Source organism: Rhodamnia argentea, chromosome 5, assembly GCF_020921035.1.
Source record: "Rhodamnia argentea isolate NSW1041297 chromosome 5, ASM2092103v1, whole genome shotgun sequence".
Lineage (NCBI taxonomy): Eukaryota > Viridiplantae > Streptophyta > Magnoliopsida > Myrtales > Myrtaceae > Rhodamnia > Rhodamnia argentea.
The window spans coordinates 6,472,068-6,487,194 of record NC_063154.1 but is presented as its reverse complement, the minus strand read 5'-3'; the positions used below and the strand labels follow the sequence as shown (position 1 = coordinate 6,487,194).

Sequence of the window (15,127 nt, the reverse complement as noted above, 5' to 3'; positions counted from 1 at the left end):
TTCCGCATCGATTGAAGCTCGGCATCAATCTCGCTCTAGCTGCCAAACCAGTTTGAGAAACCACTGCTTAATTAGATCGTTTCTTGATAACAGGGCACGGCACTTTTGTATTGGACAATAATGGAAACAGATCACACTCGGCCATCAGTGCCAAACCTGGGCGATCTATCCACGACCAGGATGAAGCTTGGGTGGTGAACCTAAGTGGAAGTCCGGCCTGACCGATGTTTATGTTCTTTCAAGCATGCTCAGTTGCGTCTTTTTTTCTGTCATTTTAGGTTGACGCCATTTAAAAGCAACTATAATAAGCTTTCTGATCTACTCAAATTTGCATTATCCAGCACCAGGAAAAGGGTTAGAATGCATTTTACCCTTTCAGATCACGAACTATGGACGGGATGTACGCCTGGTTATTTGCGAAAATGTTTGTGAATCATACTTTCATCTTTTGTACAGAGATTACCCGCCTCGCTAACTATGAACAACCATGGCGCTATCCCTAAAGACCAGAACTGTAACCCGTGTCACGGAACTCTCCAACTCTGAAGGAACAAAGAGGTGGATGCACACAAATCTTCGGCATACTGACATGAAGTTGGCAGATCATTTGAGAGGCGGAAGACAGAAAGATGTCGCGGCGGGGAAATTGCGGACGAGCGAAGATCATCAAGATATTCTTTTACTGCAACGTGTGTGCGAGTATAGAAGTGAACCGATCGTGCCGTAACTTAGGGTAGAGTAAAAATGCAACAACTTCTTAGGGCATTGTTGGTCTCAAGTAGCATGGCCTCCTGTAAATCAAGAAAATAAAGCCAATTATTACACAGCGCATCAACACTGGTTGTAAATTGGCCACACCGAATAGCGAATATTCATACTTTTTTACCTTTTTCGCAAAGTTCATCCGGTGGACCGAGCATGAACTTAGTCTGCTGACAGTATACGACTTGAAGTTCAGGTAGCATTCTACTTTTGCAGGGCAACTAAACTTTAAAAATCTTGACCAGCAAACATCTTATGGCGCTATAAGAAGTAGAGAGCATCATGACTTTTTGCAAAGACAAATTGAGGAAATTGCAGATTACAGAAGTAACGCAATAATCACTGGAAGTGCCTTGGAAGATCTGATTTGCCTCGGCGACTCATGTTCAATTTTTCATATTCCCGGTAACAGCTCTGCTTGAAATCAAATACATGAGAGATGTGTCGGATACACTAATTCATGAAGAGGTACCAAATGTCACATAAAACAATTCAATTGGGATACAGTCTTCATGCTGGAGAATAGAAGGGAGCTAGCCCTAAGTTACAATTACAAATTGTAAAGAAATTGAGTTAACACCTGAATCTTATTCGGATCTTGGGTCGCTTCCATTTCCAGAACATCATAACTGCATCTTCGGTACTTCTAGATGGTCGCAGCCATGCTAGAAAAAAAAAAGAAAAAGGACTCAATTCATGTTCTCCAGATATTGCCTCGACTTTGAAGGCTTAGGTCTAGGGTGATCAGCAACCATTTGCACAACACAGAAGTTGCAATTGAGCAAAGAGGTATGGCCTTCACAGCATTTATAATCGCATGGACAAAGAAAGGAGATGATGGAAGTGAAACCCTCCAAGTCATCGAGGTCATCAGCTAACCGAGTCGTGAAAATGGCATATTACCAACTTCGACATTATCATGTTTGGTAGCCACGGCTCGCAACTCTTTTTCTGCGCACATCAAATTCTACATTACAGGTTTGGAATTCGCAACATTAGACATCCATCAAACCTAGCTGCAGTATTAAGAGAGACTGCTCGAGTCTTCACCAAACTGCACATCATGCCAGTTTGAGAGTTAAGGAGAGGCAGGAAAATAACAAAAACCCGATACGACGCTACGTATCTCTCACGCTACACGAAGTTGTACTAGTTCTGCTACTAAGGAAATTTTTACAATTGCATGAAGGATGAGCATGCATTTCATCTATTGGTGCTCGCGCGACTTGCTTTAACATTGGCAGCGAGCTTAATGAAGATTTACACAACGAAGATTGCGAAGTTGCTGAGATATAACAGAAGGGTAACGAGGAAAAGGACCGAGCTAGACAAACACTTCATTAAAGGTTTAAGGTGAAAGATCCCTCAACAGGGGGGATAAAATTCAGTAGACGAAGATCAAAAACCAGATGGAAACCAGGAGATGGTGTCCGTGTCGACACGCGCGTCGTCCGAGACGGTACGGCCTCCCCCGGGATGATGATGGCTGGGAAAAGAGGAGGAGAGGGCCTGTGGGCCGTACATCGTCCCTTCGACACGTGTCGAGTTCAGGCCCGGCCTCCGTACGCTTTCCGTCTTTGGGGCCGCTCCTTTTTTCCGCTCCCGCCCTAGTTTCTTTCTCTGGGCTTCTTTCCCTTTTCGGCCCTTTTCCTTTTCCCCCCTCCCAAAAGAAAAGAAGAAGAAGAAGAAGAAGAAGGTAATACCATGCTTTCTCTCTTCTAAATACTTAGAACACAAAAAGAAAAGAAAAGAAAAGAAAAGGAGATTAATTGATACCATCAGAGATCTCGAACACCCGTCACACATTTAAATCAAATTGATTTTCGCATCACGATAAATCTCAAATCGGTTTCGCTTGTGACAAATCTATGCTAATCTTGCTTCCGTTAAGTTGCTGACATGAAAAAAAAAACATGTGACAAACAATTCGTTTGATGTGGATCCGACGTGTAAACTCAGCATAAATGCCTCTTAGAAATAATGCCGTCTCAGCAATCCACGCTTGTCAGATAGGTCCCAATTTTGCGAGGAAGAGGATCATGAAACTTTGGCTTTTCTAGGGTGAGCATTCAGAATGTTGGCAACGTATCTCTTCATATGCCCTGTCGCGGAAAATGCCAAGTCCATTAGGTTAATTGTTCTAGAGCGAAGAATCTATGAGGGCTCGCATATTCTCCATCACTCTCTCCCTTGTGTTTGGCTAGCTTCCCCTCAACGATGTCATATATAGAGACATTTATGCCGAATTTCTATATCGGATCCACGTAAGAGGAGTCACCGTCATGTGCGTAACAGGATATTAAACAGAAGCAACAAAGAGTTTCATTTTTCAAGGGTATACCGATTTTGGATTATTCGAAAAATTTACTTTCGCAAAATGTGTAACCGACATACTAGATTGGAGTTTTTGATTTTATTACCCTAAAATTTTAACTTATCAAGAAATAGTAACCTCTTCATGTGGGTATATTAAAATTTTCATGTAGATTGGCAGGTTTCTACATAAGAGTGTTTATGATAATAACTGTAATAAATAGTTTTCAAATCGGAAAGATATACGGTAAGGTCGTTGTAGTATAGTGGTAAGTATCCCCGCCTGTCACGCGGGAGACCCGGGTTCGATCCCCGGCAACGGCGATTTTATTTTCCATTTTGCCTTTATCACAGTTTTTAGTCCGTCGATCTGTCCCTCCGAGTCAAACATTTCAACGGACCAAATTCACTCCACTCTATCGGACGGTCAGCGACACTCCACGAGGGCTTTTGTTTACGCATATGTGCGTTAAAGGTGGTCTTGTCCCCCCCATTTCTCTTTCCCGCCATATCATTTCCCTCCACTGCCTCCGTCTATCAACTCTATTTCTCTCGCATTCCTTTTCCTCCTTCAATTCTCAGGTTGCGATGTCAATGGCGAAATCGAAAGAGGAGGAAGATGAAGCGGCGAAGACGGACGGTCTGGAGATAATCTCTATCGGGCGCTTGTACAATGGACCGTGGGATAAGAAGTACTGGAGCTGCTCTAGGGTTCGTTTCCCACTCGGATCTTTATTTTTCTTTTTTTCTTTCTCTCGATCAAACATTGTCAGTGTTTCTGAATGGATTTCAATAAGCATGCCTGATTTACAGTCGCTCCGCATCTTGGATTGCGACGCAGTTGAGGTTGCTGGCAATAAGTTACTTCCGCGCACCAATGACAGGGATTTTGGACAATGCGATGGTTTAGTGAGCTATATTCGGTCGATATAATGTGAACTTGCGTATTAGAGACGGGGTCTAGATTGGCTAAGCTAATGATGTAGAATCATGGGGCTATATGGTCAAGATGGAGTGATGTGCTCTCTGCAGTGTGTTGAGAATTCAGCTCTGAAAGAGAAGCATGGTCCAATACACTGTGATATCTATGTTTTCTGCAAATTTAGCATGGCATTGTGCGAGGGGCGGTGGGGAGGGGGGAGAATGACTCAATTAGTGAACGATGGTATAAAAAGTGAGAGTGACGGGAGCTAGAACAGATTATGTATGGCAGCAGCTGTCAAGAATTTTTTTCATATTTTTGACGGAGGTGAGTTCTAAAGAGGTTGTATTCACGTTCATGCTTAGCAATTTACTGTTGGAACAATCTGTTTGATTTTAATTTTTGCATCGTGAGTTTCATTAAGTTGCCTTCCTGCTTCATTGAGATTGCGCAAGATAAGGATCAACTCAAAAGTGGCTCAATAAGAGACCCCATGCCTAGTGCTAGCATCACTTATGCTGCCAAATGGAATTTTCATCTTCACATACTTTCCTTACAAGGGAACTTTTAGCATGAAAACATGGTTATTAATCCAGAGCTTCTCTTTAGAAGTCAGACCATGATTTAGCGCAAACCATGTGTACGTGCACATTACAACTTACTCATACATAGTGGGGAGACCCTTTTTCAATGAAGATTGACATTTGTTATACTAGTTTCATTATCCAAAAAACCTAAACTTCATCTAATAAGGGGCCCTCAGTGTTTATCGTGACAACTCTTAAGTACCCTTGTTTGTAACTATGCCACAGAAATTGAATATTCATATTCTATTAACTCCAAAGAGTTATGTTGGACAAGTGTTGAAGAAACTTTGGTCAAATAGGATTGCCATCAGTAATTCTTCTAATGCATGGGAGAACCTTAGTATGGCCGCGTGGTTGGTTCTAACTAACCGCATGTAACGTCTATCACTAAGGTAAATCTAAATCTATGTTAAGCAGATCTCACAGTTGACTTCCCTCCCCCATTGTAGGGAAAAGACCGGTACCCTTATCCTATTGGATATCAAGCTGTTCGAGCTCATGGTGGGAGCAGATGTAAGATAGAAGTTCGTGAAGGTTCTAAAGGGCCTTTGTTTACGGTGTGTGGCTATGTGTTCATTAATTTTGTTGAGGTCTTGCTTCAGAAATCAATCTAACTGACTTCACTCTTATACAGGTTACTGCTGCGGATGGACATTCATGCTCTGGGCAAACTCCAAATATTGCCTGGGATAGGTTTCAAAAGAAAGGTTTCCCTCGTATGAAGATATGGCATGGAAAGAGATTTTCTTGCAAGATAGATGGCACTGAGGTATACTGGTACTTCAGTGTTAAACTTCAGAATTTCACATGTATAGTACTGTGTTACTTTCCAATTTGTGCTCTCGCATTTAGTCATTAAAAGATCTTCATGTTCTTACTTTCTCACTCCATCCCACTTGCCCTTCGTCCCCTATTGGTCTGAATACAAGGCACCAACCTTGATCAAAAGGTTTCAAGAGTTTTTTTTGGTTCCATTCAGGCTTGACTTCTCTGCTTCTTTTGATTAAGGAACAAGACACACTCGACTAATGAATTGGCAGGATTAAAGAATCACGGAGGAATGGTATTATTGGTGTGTTGGCCTTGTGTCGTTGGATGAAACAGAATATTCTTACACGATCTGAAATTATTAACATTCTCCACTCTTTCTACAAATACACGAGGCTTCGAAGATTTGGCTCATTCCTTAGACTTCATATATTATCTCATCATTTTGTTTTTTCAACTTTTGACAATCTTATGACATTCCTAATGATAATAATTCATGTGTTTGTCATTTTAGTGTGATGTGTCAGGCTCCATAGAATGTGAATATGTTATAATCACTATATTTCTTAGGAAATGCACCCAATACACGTTTGATGCTGAGACCTCTACATCAATCCCCAAATTGATATTGGCGGTGCTGTTATCTTTTGCTACTAGTTGATAAGGTGTGGGTGTCATCTTTTAAGTTTTGATGAAATATGCACTCACTGCTGTTGTTTCATCTGGAAGTTTTTCAAATGACTTGATTGCAATATGTTTGCAAACTTGATTATTCCCCTGTATGTGCATTATGAAACTGTTGGTTCCTCTCAGAGAGTATGTCATGTAGCTCTCTTGGGTATTGATTCTTCGACCAAAATCTCTTTCCACGACAACGTTCACTAGTCATAATTGTGTTTAATATCACAAGAGAATGAGCTCGAGCTCCTGAAATATTTTAGAAATCTACAGCGAGCTTTTGCACAAGAGTCTTTTGTACTTGTGTTTCATATTATTTACTAGAGTGATTGCTTCAGTAATATCTTTTTGGTATTGGTGCAAAGGAATGCTAAGCCTTTTCTTATCTTTAGTTGCCTCTGATTTGAATATTAATCATTTTTAAGCAATTACTTTTGCTGCTTAACATAAATTCCCATCCATTTATATTTTGTGCAGTTCTTTGGCTTTAAGGATCCATTGGTCCAACGATTGCTTAGGGAGCTAGTGGCCAATGTAGACGGAATTGCAGAACCGAATCTGCTATCTTCTAGCTTCTGCGGTGGCCCTTCCCTAACAGAGCAAGTCCTTAGATGCCCTAGTTCATGCTCATATCCTGATTTGCTGGCATGTTTGGTTGAGCCACGAATTACGAGAAAGAGAAGTAGGAGACCGGAAAACAAAGGTACAAGGTCCAGTTCTGAAGTTCCCTTTGAAAGACTACAAACTTCAGTTCTGGAAAATTTTAAGAACTCGAATCCAGGAGGAACAGGACATGGAAGTCAGTGGAAGCGTTACAGTGTTAGCTCATGCATTTACTCAGCTTCGGGTGGAGATAAAATCATCTGTGGATCTCCTGGAATATTGCTGAAGCAAATGAACTCAAACATTTTGACCAAGTATGATGGGGTCGAAGCTGCCGGCGCAAAGAACCTTGAAAGCCCTGAAGATCATAAATCTACTGGCCTAACCCAATGTGTATCCACAGCAGAAGAATCCGTAAGTTCCTTTTCATGGGAATCACCTGACAGATTTGACAGTTATGAAGCTTCTTGTTAATCTCTTAGCTATGATATTTGAGTACTTCTCCTGGACCTTATCATGTTATTAATAACTCGCCTATTGAGGCGGGTATACCTATCAGTTTTCTTTTCATCGTCAGAATTTCTGGAAAGCTTTATTCTTACAGTAAGCTATGAATGAGGTTTCCTACTTTGCTCATTGAATGGAGAAATATTCTTAATGCCTCACAGCTTGATAGGTTTAAAGATGGTGCAGCCCCTGGGTCGAGCTCTTCTGTGGAAATGGAACGCAACATTGAAGAACCTGTATTTGTGAATGACTCCGGTGTCAATGTCAGTGATATGTCTCTTTGTGCACTTGATACTTATGATAGTTTGCAAGGTATTCCTAATCTGGTTTAATATTCGCAAATGAAGTCATATCACGTCATAATGCGGTGGCTAATTTCCCTCAATTTGTGGCTTGCTAGACAATGGAGATAAATCGCATGATCATGCGTTGACTAGTCTCAGCAAAACATCTTTCAATTCGCAAGGCGTGGTAGCTGCGAACCACAAGTCTGATTTTGAAGGTTTGGTTGCTGAATCACATCCTGGAGGGGAGATGGACAAGGACCCTTTGACTTGTAGCTCTGAGAAAAGTGACCTTGATTCTGTTGGTCAAGATGTAGCCAAGTCTATGATGACAGTTCTGCTTCCACAAGCACTACCTCTGCTCAAGGAGGCCTCAAGAAAGAAGAGTGAAGCAAAGCAAGGTGTTAGTGATCGAGGACATCTTTCAGGTGTTGTGGAATTTGAGGAGAAAAATGCTGGTCCGTTTGTTAATACATCATCTAGTGGTACGGGGAAACACATTTATCACTGCTAGACTAACATAAGTATCACACAATTCACAGGTTGGTTGCATGCTTTGTGTAATTTGTACTGAATGATAATCGTATCACTTTTATGTTGCAGATCTGGCAAACTATGGAAATGCACGAGTAGAAAAGGAAGAAAACATGCTAGTCCTAGCTGCAGATTCTGCTTCTATCATCAGAAGTTCTAAGAATGGCAATGCAATAGCTCCTGACAGCTTTGAGGTAGATCAATTTGGTGGCAATGTGAATTACTTGCTAATTTTTTTTGTATTGGCTCACTATGAAGCTACTACGTGCTCACATATTCCGTTCACAGATTGGAAGCTTGTTTTGTTTTCTTGCAGGATAAACTGAATGATGTCAGTATGAGTGGCACAAACAGTGTTTTTCATCTTGATGAAATGCATGTGCCCCCCAGAGAAAAAATTCAAGGAGATCGTGCTGATCTCAGGAATGTTTTTCAACACGGATCTCTGGACCTTCCTACTGAATGGGCTAATATGAGCACAGACTCGTTTTCATTTGAAGAGGGCCTCATAGCTGCATCTGATTGTATTTCAGGTGCTTTTATTTCCTATTCTTGCTTGCAGATCACTTATTTATAATGGTGTGACAAATGGGCAGTAGAAGTGGACTATAAATTATGATGAACCTAGTTTCTAACTGTTAGAAAGTCCAACCCAAAAGCTTAAGCTGATAGATGGAGGGAGACTATATGAATATAAAGAGCATTTAGGACCCGTTGTCAAGCAATGTGGGATAGTACTTCAACATCCCCTCTCACGTGCAAGGCGGATTACCAGCAGCGCGTGGAATTTTGACGACGCACCTTCACTTGGCATTTTGACCACGCGCATTCGGAAAGAGTAAGTACTGGCTCTAATACCATGTTAGAAAATCCAACCCAAAAGCTTAAGCTGATAAGTGGAGGGAGACTTCATGAATATAAAGAGCATTTAGGACCCGTTGTCAAGCAATGTGGGATAATGCTTCAACACTAACTTATGTAGAAAAAGAAGTTTTGTTTAATGACGGTGAGCTTGGACAAAGCTTTGTCATTTTTGCCTGAAAATGTAGGAAGATCATTTATTCATAGGGATAAGTTTTTCATCAGTGTGGGACTTTTGTTGATATCAAGGACCTGGAACAAGGAGTGGAAAGTCCAACTTCATAAATCTAATGGGTTTTCTTTTTTAGGGTGCAAGCTTAATCATCGATGTGTTTTTTTTGCCTGCAGATGCATATGATTGGGGTAGGACTAACCATGAAGCTGATGCCAAAGCAGGTCTTGGTAACGACCGTGCCATGGTTGAGTGTAACACACTTTTGACTGGTAACTCTCAATGCCCGCGGTCAGAAGGCACTGTTGACAGGATTTTCAGAAATGGTTGCAGTGCTGAAAGATGTACTGCTGCTGGAGACTTCCTTTGCCAAGAGTTAAATGATGAACCAGGCCATACTGATATTGCAAAAATCCTCACAGTGGGACAGTCCAATCATGTGCCCACAGAGATGCCTACCACAAGCGTCAAGCATAATACAAATGAGGACCCCAATGGTTCACAAGTACAAGCACCTGTCTATGCATTAGTCAAGAAGAATATTTTGAGCTTCCCTTCAGCTCAACCAATTGACGAGAAACCAAGAAACTCTTTACCATATCTGGTGTCAGCCACTGATATGCTTGATTGCATGACAGATACTGCTAACAAAGATCAGGCTGTTCCACAGTTAAAATCGTCTGGGAATGTGCAGCTCAACAATGAGCAGAAAAGCATATATCAGCTCATTGGTTGCTATGTTCATCCTCTTCCAATTGTGGCGGTGTGGTTGAGTACACACGAAAATGAGACATATATATGCATACTCTGTGGCCTTGAAGAGGATAAGGTGAAAACCTTGTTTCTATACAACATACCCACTGAACATGCAGGGGAAGGATGCCCCTCATTTCTTGGTCATACACCAGTTACTTTGCCAATCCCACAAAATATATATGGTGGTCGGGTAAGCTTCTTTTCGTGAAATATCTGGTATGTTGTCTTTGGTTATTGTGAGCTGCATAAGATTAGTCTATTTTTTGGTATGTGCTTCTTTCTCACTAGATTGCGCCGGAAAGATCTTACTTACAGTTCACACCGCATGGAAAAGGCCTCGTCTTTCTTGGCTGTATGGAAGCACCATGTTGCAGGTATAATTTATCTTTGTACAAATAACTGTGAAGGTAAGGGCAAAGACATTATTTATAACATTTATACTTGCAGGGAAAGAAGAATTTCATGTTCGTGCTCAACATGTGCATTGGTCTCATTTGATGAGACTGCCGTTAGGATTGTTCAAGCAAACATGGGTTACGTGACTCTTGTGGCAACTCTGAAAGCTATTGACAGGGTACACTCAATAGTGGTCTGCGAACCTAATTATCTGGTTGCTATTGGAGAGAGTGGGAGACTGCATCTGTGGGCCATGAATCCAGCCTGGAGGTTATTAAAAATACCTTCTTTAATTGAAGCTCCTCCTCCTCTCCTTTTTCTTCTTCTTCTTCTTGTGCTTGCTGCAAAGAAAACCGTTGGACTATTGCTTGTGTCATGTCTTCTGCAGAGGTGTAAATTCTTGGCACTATATTAAATGTTGTAATAAATGGCTGTGAAGTTAGTTTCATCTCTGAAGCGAAGCCCTTCCAAAGTTTCTGCCAAGAAGATGATTTCTACATGAGTGTGCGTCCTCATTTATTATAAAATGCCCATGCACAGTCAGGGATGTCTGTCTTGGTCTAGCAATCATTATACTTGTTACATGTCACAATATAGTTGGCTATAGTGAATCTTATTTGCTACTCCTACTTTCGTACTTGGGCAATAATACCTGCTAACATCAATAGGAATTGTGGAAATTTCCAAGCTCCTTGTTTTTGTGAACCAGAGAGAGTATCTTGTAGCTCTGTACAGACTGGACATTATGAAATCAGTGGAAGTGGGGAAATCTTTGGTACATGCCACATGGAGATATGGAAAAGCATTTGATTGCTCTTCCCCCTACCTTTTCTCTATGCTGGCATTATCTCTGGAACCCGGAGCTTATATTCCGCATTACTTGGTCTTCATGTGTATGCTATAGTTAGTACTGCAAAATAATGCCTACTTATTTATATCTGAAAAAAGCTATTTTACAGTGCTGAGACAGAAGAATTTGATATACCAACCAGTGATTGCGTTTCTCCTTGCATTGTGGAGTTGAAGAAAATCCCAAGACATGCATACTTGGTTGTTGGACATAATGGCCTTGGGGAATTTAGTCTGTGGTACGTCGCTTTATTTCTGAGGTCCAGGTCCTGCTTAAAAATCCATTTTTCCGTGGCAAGATTGTAAGTGTAGTTAAGAATTAGTGAAATGGTTGTGCATTAGTAAATGTGTGAGGGGACACAAAAGTTCAAATTTGATGAGAAAAGCGGTGGAGTTCTTTTATAAGAAAGGACATACAAAAGTTTTGGGAGAAAACTTTAGAGAAAAGGTAATACGATCAGCTTCTCAAAACAGTAGTTCTCATAGCCCATCCTTTCCCTCTATTCCATCAGCTTTTGGTCTTTTTGTTATCCTGCAGCACTTCTCAATTTTTGTTTTCATATTTTCTTCATTGCATTGCATTAACACGTCAGTTTTTTCGTGATTCTTCCAGGGATGTATCAAAGCGCATTTTCTTGTCTAAGTTCTCTCATCCCAATCCTTCAGTTTCTACCTTCCTTCCAATCAGCTTACTTAGATGGAGAAGGCAAGATTTTATTTCGGGAAGAAATCTAGAGGAGCATGTCGATGTAATTATGGAAGCAACAATGAAGGGCTTCTCAGGGCATGATGCAAATCACACCTTTCTTCATTTAGAAGAGGAGGATATTGCTTTATGGCTTCTAGTTGCTGCTGTTTCTGACGTTGAATGCGACTATCAATTAAATGCTCGCCGAAAAGATTCAGTTGTAGAATGGAGACTAGCTCTATTGGCGGAGAAAATGGTTATCTTGGGAAATACATTGGATCAAAGGTGCCCAACTTGGAAGTTTAAAGCCTTCTTTAGTTTATGTTCTCCTCCTGCATTCATGAATGGCTTAAAGTGATCACTAAGTACTGTGCTTGAGGCTCATGAAATTACTAGCTAGGTGTTATTAAAACATGTTACTGGCCTCAAGACATATTGTTTTTGCTAAATGTGACTGTTAGCTTCTCTTTCAGACTAGGTTCCAAGTGCTTATTGCAGTGGTTTGAAGGTGGATATGTTTCTGTCATAGAAAGACCATTTTATCCTTATGAAGATGGGAATGTTGCTTATTGTACATTCCAATCTTAGAAAGACCATTTTATCACAGAGACCGTTTTTGGCAGAATTATGTCAATTTATCAGAAACAAAACACAAGAATATAGACTGAAAACATCCTTTTGCTCTCTACAAAGTTTCTTCTATACAATGATTTGGAGAATTTACTCTGGCAATGGCTATTTCAGATTTTCTTTGTCATGAAGGTGGTAGTTTGCTTTGTCAACAGAAGGGTGATGTTGATATGAACTCTTTAAGCCTGTGATGCATGTGCTGACCATTTGTACTGTTTGGTTTCAAAGAGCTCTTACATTTTAAGCTTTTACGACACTGTTAGGAGTGATTGCTTGTTTAGTAGCCTAATATTGTTTTCCAGATTTTGTGCGTTTCTTTAAGACAGACTCCGTTTTTCACATAGCAGATGCTTAAAATATAGAATTGCCTCTACAGGGTCGCTTCAGTGGGCGTATTAACTGGACAAGGGATCATTGCTACAAATGAAGGACATGTTTACATGTGGGAGTTATCTACTGGAAAAAGATTGGGGACTCTTCATCATTTCCCAGGTATATGTTTGGCTTTTCTTCTCTGATTTGCTTATGATAGTCATCAAGTTATGTCTGTACATATAAGTTCACGATTGAGCATCAATGAAGTCCAATTAACTTGGAAGTCTCTCTTGCAGTAAACTTAAAATGTCCTTTGCTTACATATGTCACATGTAAATACATTATATATATGTATGCCTGTATGTATATGTATATGTATATGTAATTGGGTTGGCCAGTTAAACTGTAAAACTGTCAGCTTCGCCAGCATTGTCGAAGTAGAAAGATTCTCTTTTCTACCTTTTCTCTTTCTTTCTTTTTCTAAGCGAATTCACTTACTAGTTCGTCATGATTCATTATCATTCCTTTGTCTGCTGAGCCACAAGGTTTATACTCACCTCTACTCATGATCCTTTCTCATTCCTTCGTCTTTGAAGAGTAACGAATCTTGATAGTGATTCCTCTAGCATATTTTATTGTTGCAATTCACTTAAAAAAGACCCTATGCTGGCCTGTCTTAAAATTTCTGGAAGTATATCTCATCTACCAAATTAACTCCTTGGTTTTGCTGGGAACGGAGAGGGAGTCCAGAAACACAATGTTAACATGAGTAATCATGTGAAATACGTCACGGGTAACACAGCATCAAGCAAGAGGAAAGAATATTACAGTTACAAGGAGGGGAAACCTTGTGGTGCTTATAAAGTGGGAGCTGGTGGCATTGCACGCACAGCCACTTTGGGTGTTCAGACTGAGTGACGCTATTGGTAATGGAGGCAGTGTATGCTGGCCTTAAACATCCATTGAATGGCTTTGTACTCTTTTCCTATATTTGTCTTAAATTTTTAAGGATCAGAACCTGAGTTAGAATTGAATCAAGGGATTAAGTGGATCTTGTCATCAAACTAAGAACTTGATATGATTAAGTTTTCCTCGTGGACTGCAGCTGCCTTAACAATTTGAGAATCGTGAATTTTGCCTAAAAAGCAGTTACTTGTAGAACCAATAAAGATAGGGAGACTTGAGAAGCCATGCACTAATGTTACCATACCGTAATCTAAGCAGCGCGATGTAATACCCTGTCTGATTTTTCTTCTGCGGCAGGTGGCAGTGTCTCTTGTATTGCTACCAATGATTCTACTCCAGCTGTCTTTGCAGCTGCTGGTGATGGAGGGAAGTTACTGGTTTATAGGCATTCTCAGTTTAAGGCAATGGACAGGAAATGATGCAACCATAGTTTGGGTCTTCCCAAGCTTCGATATTCTTTTTGCAAGTGATTTCAGATCTTCCATGTCCTCGACGGGTAGACTGATTATGGGGTTCCATAAAACTCAGTAACTTTTTGCTGTCAAGGAATCAAGATGCTCCAGTCCAGACATCTGATTTTCGCAAAATCTCTGAAGGCGTTTTCTTAAAGCATGTATACCTTAACTGTTCGAAGAAACAGGTGATCAAGCCACCATTTGGTCAACAAGAGTGCTCTTTACCCAACTTGTTTTTTGGTCGAAGATCTTTCCCAACTTTAGTCTGTGCAATTCACTTTTAAAGCTACCCAGAGGGTTGTAATTGTGAATAATATACATAACTTATATGATTAGGGCATAGTTGGCTAGTTGGTATGCCTCCCTTTGGCAGCTCTTCCTGAAATGAGTCAAGATGATGCATGCAGTGTGATTAAGGGCTCTTAAACTTGTGTGTCAAGCCACGTCTACTAAGGGTGATCAATTCCGGGTTGGGTAGATTTTAAACTTGAAACTTGGAACCTACTCTGTTAGAACCGGTTATTAGTTTTTGGAACATAAAACCTACCTTGTTTGCCTTAAAACCGACCTTAGAATCTTCCATGCTTTATTCGGTTCAGTTCTTGGATCTCTTAGGGATTCTTTTTTCTTTTTTTTGCTTCATTTTTTTTTTCCAAAAATGGAGATGAATAGTAGTTGCGGCAAAATAGTATGAATAACAAAATGGCTCAAAGTAAAATAGATATGTTCTAAAAAAACTAAGTTCATTAAAGGAAGATAAACCATCTTCTTCCAACTTCATAAAACAGTTTCTATCCTCCACTTCCCATGTGTGTGGGTTAAGCTCCCATAACTGGGGACCTATCCGCACAATATCAATTCTCGATTTATTGAATAGATAACCGGACTTATTTCCACTAAAACTGGGAATGGAGCTTGTTTCCATGGTCGGTTCGCCCACATTTGATAAAACTGAATTGGATGCACAACCCTAACATCTACTATACTTTTGGGCTCTTAGGAGAATTCTCCGAATGAATCAAATTTTTTTAGATCCTTGTCTCTCGAGTCCACATAAGACTTTGCGTGAATTGCAACCATG

The 15,127-nt window shown here is 40.4% G+C and overlaps 2 protein-coding genes and 1 non-coding gene across 7 annotated transcripts in view; 2 read left to right on the top strand and 1 right to left on the bottom strand.

The window, feature by feature from the left end:
* The first annotated feature begins 3,327 nt into the window (after positions 1 to 3,327).
* Positions 3,328 to 3,399, top strand: TRNAD-GUC. The gene has a single exon. It is a non-coding gene; the product is annotated as a tRNA-Asp (tRNA).
* Positions 3,400 to 3,584: 185 nt separating this feature from the next.
* LOC115752852 lies at positions 3,585 to 14,104 on the top strand. Of its 5 annotated transcripts, XM_048278808.1 has the most exons (16): positions 3,585 to 3,786; positions 5,034 to 5,141; positions 5,219 to 5,353; positions 6,508 to 6,733; positions 6,812 to 7,047; positions 7,302 to 7,452; positions 7,541 to 7,911; positions 8,027 to 8,152; positions 8,275 to 8,491; positions 9,168 to 9,937; positions 10,036 to 10,121; positions 10,195 to 10,413; positions 11,103 to 11,231; positions 11,606 to 11,965; positions 12,687 to 12,802; positions 13,889 to 14,104. In XM_048278808.1, the coding sequence occupies exons 1-16, from the start codon at positions 3,664 to 3,666 to the stop codon at positions 14,008 to 14,010; spliced, it is 3,495 nt and encodes a 1,164-aa protein (XP_048134765.1). In that variant the 5' UTR covers positions 3,585 to 3,663; the 3' UTR covers positions 14,011 to 14,104. The 5 variants fall into 5 exon arrangements, with proteins under 5 accessions (XP_048134765.1, XP_048134766.1, XP_048134764.1 ...); XM_048278809.1 differs by having other exon boundaries at positions 6,508 to 7,047; positions 7,541 to 7,825; positions 8,028 to 8,152; XM_048278807.1 differs by having other exon boundaries at positions 6,508 to 7,047; positions 7,541 to 7,882; positions 8,028 to 8,152.
* Positions 14,004 to 15,127, bottom strand: part of LOC115752891 (cell division control protein 48 homolog B) — a 51,401-nt gene continuing 50,277 nt past the window's right edge. Inside the window, exons 14-15 of the transcript XR_004016815.2 lie at positions 14,063 to 14,069; positions 14,004 to 14,020 (exon numbers count right to left, since the gene is read on the bottom strand). The gene's annotated coding sequence lies outside the window, so the exon portion shown is untranslated. The remainder of the gene's footprint in view (positions 14,021 to 14,062; positions 14,070 to 15,127) is intronic.